The sequence below is a fragment of the Temnothorax nylanderi genome, unplaced genomic scaffold (assembly GCF_030848795.1).
Source record: "Temnothorax nylanderi isolate EJ_2023f unplaced genomic scaffold, tnyl_v1.0 TNYL_tig1521_pilon, whole genome shotgun sequence".
In the NCBI taxonomy this organism is placed as follows: domain Eukaryota; kingdom Metazoa; phylum Arthropoda; class Insecta; order Hymenoptera; family Formicidae; genus Temnothorax; species Temnothorax nylanderi.
The window spans coordinates 274-8,934 of record NW_027250579.1 but is presented as its reverse complement, the minus strand read 5'-3'; the positions used below and the strand labels follow the sequence as shown (position 1 = coordinate 8,934).

The following is an 8,661-nucleotide window of genomic DNA, read 5'->3' as shown; positions in this document are numbered from 1 at the left end:
TCGCATCATTTCGAGCACAGTGCAACAGTTGTACTCTCTCGGTACGCGAGATGCTATCGCCTGTCTGTTATTACGCTACTGCAAATTAGCGAATATGCGTTATAAGTGGACCGTCGATAATATGCGCTAATTCCTTGCAACGTGCGACGGAACGCTTATACAGGGTGTCATGGAGCTATCAAATTTTTATCGCAGCTTACGTCACCGAACTCGATGATTTTCTTTATTTCTTTCGAAAGAAATAAAATTATTATAGGTGTAATTAAAGCATCGAATTTAAAACGAAAAGTTTCACAGGTCTCAGTTACAAAGCGATGTTTATTTTTCTGAATCTCTAACAGTAGATGGTAATTATTCCGTAACAAACATCGATTTTTCTCACGTGATAATATGATAAAGAGTGATGTAAGTGTTCGATAAAAATCATATAATTGGTATAATAGGTAATGATTTCTCGCGCAGAACAAATGAAGGAATATAGAAAATCCTTCTTGGCTAATTGCGTGATTTTCTGGAAAAGCAATTATACAATTTGATACACCTATATGTATATTATTAATCTGTTATAATCGAGATTGAAGAATAAGTTTGTGATTAAGTATCAAGTGTGTGCTTTTCTTCTTCAGGAGCAGAGAAGCTTGAAGGCTGGCGATCTCTCGCATCAGGAGAGCAATAACATGGCAGCATCCACTATGAAGCTTCAGAGCGACTCTTTTACCTCCGAGAAGGTAAGGGAACACCATTTATTTTCTCATAAAGACTTTGTCACGAGGAATATAAAAAACTATAAAATTCTCCCGGCCGATCTCGTGGTTCACCGCTTCGCGGAAAAGCGTGAGGAACTGTTTTCTCGGCTTACGCTCGCGCTTCTGGCGGTCTACCAAGGAACGCGCGTTAAAACGTTCGCGTACCGACAGCCTAAATCGTAAATCGCTATACTTAACGACGTTACGACGTTGGGGAACCGCGTCGCGTTTTGGCACGCGAGGTCGCGTCGCTGTTTAACGCCGTTTCTGCATCCGCGATGCAACGAGCGGTGATTTAAACGCTGACGAGCTCGCGATTGGACCCCAGTCGAAAAGTAGACTCGCGTGATTCGAGAAGCCTGAGGCATATAAAGCGTCAGAGTCATACTCGCATTTGTTCGGGATGATGCTAAGGAAGTGTAGCCTCGACTCGCGAATGGTAAATAAAGTGTAATAATTTGCGGAATTAAAGAATTAAGATAATAACATATTAGATTTTTATCAATATTTTATACTTGTGTGTGTAGTGCGCGTAAACTTTCTATGTTAATTCTGCACATTAGTAAGTTTAAGTAGATGGAAAAATTAAATGTTATATATTTATAAATATAGAACACCTATTCGTAAAGTTAAAAGATTACGAATCTTCTACGTTGGAAGAATACTAACACAAAATTTACAATATACTAATTTAAAGAATGATTTACGTTTATTTAAATTAATGATAAATAGAAATATTATTTAATTAAATTAATTTGAGTATTATAATTACAAATCTTTTTAAATTTTACATCGATATTGTAATTGCGCAGTAGATGTGTCCACATAGAATGTGTCGCTTATATTGTATTAGAATAAAGGATTAGTGATGAATTTCATTATGTGTATAAAATAGAAGACTCTTAAAACGTTAAGTCATAAGCGGGAACATTATTCAGCGAGAAATATTAATAAATTTAATTCCTGATGCTTTTCAAACCTGATGATACCGATGAATGAAAAATCATACCAATGTTCCCAATAACATTCTCTCCTTTCATTACTACTTTACACTAAATACCACGCTAACATCATGAAGATCATTTAGAAGAATACCCTTCGAACTGCCTGAAGTACACCTATTTCATTCATCGACGAGCAATGGTCCGAATGCTTGTCTTCCTCGACTTCTTTTCTTAAGATCTTCTCGGCGATCTTTCTCACAATTTCGAAAATGATCGACGGACAATGTTTTCGTGTTTCGCAGAAAGCGATGGCGGCGCAACAGCAACGACAGACAGTCACCTCGACCGGCATCTTCAACCACGAGAAGCACATGGCCTCGAGTTCGCAGTCGAGCATCACGATCGCGTCCAAGTCGGGTGTGAGCGCGTCCAAATCGATGATTAGCGCGGCGAGCGCGGTTAATCAGTTGATGAACGGCATGCGACCGCCGACGGCCGAGGACGAGCTGCTGGCCTTACCGTTGGACGACCTGGACCTGCTGTGCTCCAAGTCGAATCCGCAGGACGTGGACTGCGCGATTGCCAAGTACAGCGGCCTGCTCGACAGCTTCGTGGAGCGGCTGAAGGCAGGCGCCGACACTTGTAAGAGCAACAGCGGCAGTAAAGCGCCGCAGCTGTTGAACAGGGTGAACGAGATCATCCGAAAGGCTTGGGCGGTGCCTACGCACGGCCACGAGCTGGGCTACACCCTGTGCAACACCCTGAGGACGCGCGGCGGTCTCGATCTGCTCATGTCCAACTGCGTGGCGAACGATCACGAGCTGCAGTTCTCGTCGGCCAGATTGCTGGAGCAATGCCTGACCACGGAGAATCGCGCCCACGTGGTGGAGAACGGCCTGGAGAAGGTGGTGAATGTGGCGTGCGTGTGCACGAAGAACGCCAATTCGGTGGATCACTCGCGCGTCGGCACTGGGATACTCGAGCACCTGTTCAAGCACAGCGAGGGCACCTGCAGCGACGTGATCAGGCTGGGCGGTCTGGACGCGGTCCTGTTCGAGTGCCGGAAGAACGACGTGGAGACTCTGCGCCACTGTGCGGGCGCGCTGGCGAACCTGTCGTTGTACGGCGGTGCCGAGAACCAGGAGGCGATGATCAAGCGCAAGGTACCGATGTGGCTGTTCCCGCTCGCTTTTCACAACGACGACAACATCAAGTATTACGCCTGCCTGGCGATCGCCGTGCTGGTCGCCAACAAGGAGATCGAGGCGGCCGTCCTCAAGTCCGGCACCCTCGACCTCGTCGAGCCCTTCATTACGTCGCACAACCCCTACGAGTTCGCCAAGTCAAACCTGGCGCACGCACACGGTCAGAGCAAGAACTGGCTGGAGAGGCTCGTGCCGGTTCTGAGCTCGAAGCGAGAGGAAGCGCGCAATCTTGCGGCTTTTCACTTCTGCATGGAGGCGGGCATCAAGAAGCAACAGGGCAACACCGATATCTTCCGGACGATCGGCGCGATCGAGCCGTTGAAAAAAGTAGCGAGCTGTCCGAACGCGATCGCGTCCAAGTACGCGGCACAAGCTTTGAGATTGATCGGCGAGGAAATTCCGCATAAACTCAGCCAACAAGTGCCCTTATGGTCGACCGAGGACGTACGAGAATGGGTGAAGCAGATCGGCTTCGCCGAGGTAGCCCCGAACTTCGTGGAGAGTCGAGTGGACGGCGACCTGCTGCTGCAGCTGACGGAGGAGAATCTACGCGAGGATATCGGCCTGACCAACGGTATCATGCGCCGCAGATTCGCCCGCGAGCTGCAGAATCTGAAGAAGATGGCCGACTACAGCAGCCGCGACACCGGCAACCTGAACAGCTTCCTGCAATCGATCGGCCAGGAGTTCTCCATCTACACGTACAGCATGCTGAACGCCGGCGTGGACAAGGACTCGATACGCAATCTCTCGGAGGATCAGCTGCTGACCGAGTGCGGGATCGCCAACAGTATCCATCGGCTCAGGATACTCGACGCCATCAAGAACATGCAGCACAATCAGTTCAGCTCGTGCGAGTACGAGTCGCCCGACAAGTCCCTCGACGTCTTCGTCAGTTATCGCCGATCGAACGGCTCGCAATTGGCGAGTCTGTTGAAGGTGCATCTGCAGCTGCGCGGCTTCTCGGTGTTCATCGACGTCGAGAGGCTCGAGGCCGGCAAGTTCGACAACAACCTGCTGCAGAGCATCAGGCAGGCGAAACACTTCCTCCTCGTGCTCACGCCCCAGGCTTTGGAGAGGTGTATACAAGATAGCGAGTGCAAGGACTGGGTACATAGGGTGAGTCTCTGGATATGTTTCTCCTTGTTCTTCTTATTGTTAAAAAGATACTGAGACTTTTTTGTTACCTTCAGTTATATATGCTCTTAAGTTAATAAAAAGTTTATGCTTGCTTTTTTGTTTTATCAGTTTTGAGGCCATATAAGCAAATGGCGAACGAATTTTTCAATTTAATACAATTATTCGATTAATTCAATGTATTTTTGAGAGAATTTGAAACCAAAGAAGAGATAGCCTCGGGAAAAAATATCTTTCACTAACAAATATTTTTTTCTTCTCAGGGAAACATTTCTCTCGGATTGTCAAACATATTATAATAAATATATTGTTTTAGAACTAATATCTTAAACATTACTTTAAAATATTAATACCTATATGTTATATATCGTGTCATTATTTTTTTGGTTTTATTCTGGTTTTATTCTTTTCGCCGAATTATATTATTATGCCGAATTATGTTCAAGAATTGATCAAAAAGTTGAGCTTTTGCAACGTACGGTGTCTCAATTCGCACTTTCGATTATTTTACAGGAGATCGTTGCCGCACTGCAATCGCAATGCAACATAATTCCAATCATCGACAACTTTCAATGGCCGGAACCCGAGGAGCTTCCTGAAGACATGCGCACGGTCTGCCACTTCAACGGTGTCCGCTGGATTCACGACTATCAAGACGCTTGCGTAGACAAATTAGAAAGGTGAAACAACTGCTCTTTTTTAAATTTCATTTCTGTATTTTTGGTAAAAGCACATGGCTTAAAGTACAAGAAAAAAGAAGGCAACTCTATTTTCTAGTACAATAGCTGAAATATTTAGGAGTCGCTTTCTGAGATAACTTCATTTTAAATAATATATGTCTTCTATATACGATACAAAATGTTTGTTATAATAATCATTTCATTAATTATTTAATTATTTTACTTTAATAATAACATAATATAAATATATCTAAGGATGATCTGTACGAAAGTTGTTAATTTAACTTTTCGGTTTTTGCTTCTTATAATTGTGCAGGTTTATGCGAGGCGAGATACCTGTGAGAGCTGATCTATCTGGCGGAATTCCGCGCAGCATGGCTCCCAAGGACGTGACCCAGCCGAACACACCGAGTAACACAAACATACGACAGCCGCCCAACTATCAGCGAATGCACAGCAACGAAAGCAGGGGCAGCGACAAGGATTCCACGGGCGGGCGAGATTGACTAGATGGCCCGCCCACAGCCATATCGAGCAGGTAGTTATCCCTGATAATTTAGCATACAGCACCCTAACATTGGGCTGATGAGTGAATCGATTCGTCAATGTCTAGAAAAAGAAAATCTGAAATTTGTAGAATCCATTAACACCCCGGCACCAAGAACCAAGTTTCGATTGATGATTTGGTGCTAGATTAACTATTATGAATAAAAAAGTTTATTAATAATTATTATTAATAATTTAGAATAATTTCATTAAAAGTAATTGATTAAGAAAAAAGAGTTTGATGATAAATAAAACAAACTGTATTAATTATTATAGATTGAAAATATTTTAATAATTCAGATTTCTTAAAAATACCCAAAAGAAATCCAAGTGACGATTACAGGTGGTATAATAAGATTTTTTAATGATCTGAATTTATTGGAAGTCAGTAAACTCTTTACACTGGCCGTTAACGAATCGATTTATGATGCGACTTTGAAGCGAGCTCTACTAACGCAACGCTAATTTCTTTTTTTCACGCAGCCAAGATTGCGAATCGCTCTATTGACAATCACGACTAGGTCAGTCAGCGATACAAATTCTTTATCGATGTTTAAACAGTGTTAATTTGTCACTATCCCGTCGCTTTGCCAAACCCTCATATTGAATCAGCCCCTGATATATTGTTGATATCGTTGTATTTTCGGTTTCAAATGTGTTACCTATAGATATATGTGCTTGTGCTGTAGACATTTAGTTTATAGTGAAAGTTTAGATAAATTTTTGTCTATCTGAGTGTCGGATGCTTATTACATAGTCTACGTGTAGAATAAATTATTCTTTAATTAGATCTCTTAGACAATATAGATAACACAAATATAAATCAATAAAAATGATTAAATTTGATTTTTTAACTTAAATCTTTTAATATCGAATTTTTAATGATGCTAAAATTGATTTGTTCGTCAATGAGAGTTTAGTGAAAATGTATACGATAAATGCAATAACTTTAATTTTCTACACATAGACTTTACTGTTTATATATATAATCTTTATGCACATTATGTATGTACATTTTATTTATGTTATATCTATAGATCTTAGTAGTAAAACTGCATGATGCAATTCTATTGAATAAACCTTCGGTGTTCGGTATAAGAAAGTTTGAGACAAAATCAAAATATTGAAAGTAGGAATATAAAATAAATATTAATTTCTCGGACGATGCAAAATATTGCAGAATGATAGATTCTATATTAACAATAAAAAACAAAAATTAATATGTTTTAACTTTTAAAACTTTAATTTAGTTTTAACGTATACGACAGATTTTATTTTGATTGAGGATATGTAAAAAGAGATATACGACAATCATCCTCTTACTTAACACCGAGGAAGGCAAATGAGAAACGTATCTCTCGCTGAGTTACGATTTTGCAATAAGTTCTGTTTTTCGTGTTATAGACTTAGAAAGTCGTCAAGTCCATCCCGTTGGTTGATGGGCCTGCCGCCCACGTCGCCGCGCTTCAAGTTCATGTACCCGCATCCGGTGAGTGCCAGCAGCAACCTGGCGGTGCCTCGCAGGCCGCCGCGGCAACCACCTTCGCCGTCGACGCGATCCCGCTCGCTGGAACTGCTGGACCAACAGGACCAGGAGCGAAAGTCGGTATCTTCCGCGGTCGTTCAACGACCACCGCTTCCTAGGCCGAGATCGCGCAGTCTGGACGGTTTGCTGGATGAAGACGCGAAGAACGGTGAAGAGCAGGACAAAGTGCAGCGCGATAAGAGTCGAGAATGTCCTCCAACGAGTTCGGAAGATGAGGAAGTCGTCCCTGCTTCAGAAGAGAGCCAAAAGAAGCCTGATACCGAGACTGTTGAATCCAAGGACGAACTCAGGCCGGTTCTCAGAACGAAACCAAAAGTGCCCGACATTATCGAGTCGAAGTCCGGAACGGAGAGCATACAAATGTCCTTGGGTAAGGATGAGAGTGATAAAGAGGCCCCCCCGCCGATGCGTCCTCCGAAGCCGAGTCGACGTTCCAGTTCGGAAGGACAGTCTTCGACATGCTCCAACAGACAGTGCGCGGACCAGGAACACCCGGTGGAAGAGCAGAGGATCAGGAAGGTAGCGCAGGAGAGATTGACAACTCGGGGCGGCGACGAGAACGACGACTACAACGACGGCAAATCGACGGTGCTGTTGAAGGCATCAAGAAGCTGTGGTGCGGGATTGGACTCCGACGGGAGCGTCTCGTCAAGCGAATACGGCGGACGCAGAGCCCGCGCGAAGGGACCGGGTTCATTGTTGTCGCTGCCGACGGGCGCGGAGCCTAAGCGCAAGCGGAACTTCATGGACAAGTGCGTGAACAAAGTGCGGTCGTTCATGAAAAAGTGAAGCAACGCGAGACTTCTTGTTATTTAATTTCTGCAAACTGGTCAAAGTGAAGCGCGCGAAACCCAATCAGTTCAAGTCTAAAAGATGTCGCGGAAGATAACTGGATAATTAGGAAATATTTTATATGATCACTAAAGAAATTTTATGTCGAAAAAGCGTTTAAAAGTTTTCAGAAGAATCTGAAAAAAATCGCTTCGACGGTTTTGGGATTTCTCAAAAAATTTGTCTAGACGTCCGAAAGTGAGATTAGAAAACATTTTATGAAAAGCTTGATGTGAAGCTTAATATGTCTTTATGATTATCGAATAAATTATAGTTTTACAAATTAAATGGAGCATTTAAAAGAAATTCGGCTGAGGAAATTAGATTAGACATTTGGATGTTGACTTTTATATGTTGTTTAATGAATTTTTCCGGCCGTAGCTTACGAAAATTTTCAGCGGTCGGTGATTCCTGAAATTCGTGTATTTAATTTCGCGATCCGCTTCGTGTACAATGACAGGCAGCATGAAAGTATATATAGCGAAATGTTGTGCCTAAAGATGCGACAAGTGTCTTCATAGATGCCAGAGACTTGACTCGGAATACGCGTATTTACGCGAATTAGCCTGCTTTTCCAGGTGCCTTTTTTGTATTGTATTTTCTCTCGTTGTATTGTATTGTATACATTACATATATGTATATTGTATATGTAGAAACGAACGAATCGAGGAGTTTAAGGCGGCTAAGTCGTTATTTGTAATACTATTTTTTCTAGGCAATTCTTTTTTCTTAGACCGCGTTTACAGCTAGACGCATGTGGCTCGCGTAGGTCACGAATTATGGTTGTTCTTATTGCAGCTAACACCGAAAATACATTTATTACACAATTGTATGGGGTGTTCGATAATACGCATAGTTCGGCGATATTTCTTTTTGAACGTCAAGATCATCAAAGTTAGAAAAAAAAAACTATTTTATCCTCTAATATTTAATCAAACGCAACATTCTTTTTTGTAGCACCTAGAATCTCAAAGTTAAATATCTTGATAATTATACTTCAAGATGAGATTAAAATGGAATTCTTCT

At 42.5% G+C, this 8,661-nt stretch overlaps 1 protein-coding gene across 1 annotated transcript; it reads left to right on the top strand.

Moving 5' to 3' along the window:
- The first annotated feature begins 523 nt into the window (after positions 1-523).
- Sarm (sterile alpha and armadillo motif) lies at positions 524-7,878 on the top strand. Its single transcript, XM_071726476.1, has 5 exons — positions 524-728; positions 1,993-4,014; positions 4,546-4,712; positions 5,029-5,250; positions 6,663-7,878. Exons 1-4 carry the CDS (start codon positions 678-680, stop codon positions 5,216-5,218), a joined length of 2,430 nt encoding a protein of 809 aa, XP_071582577.1. The 5' UTR covers positions 524-677; the 3' UTR covers positions 5,219-5,250; positions 6,663-7,878.
- Positions 7,879-8,661: the final 783 nt, after the last annotated feature.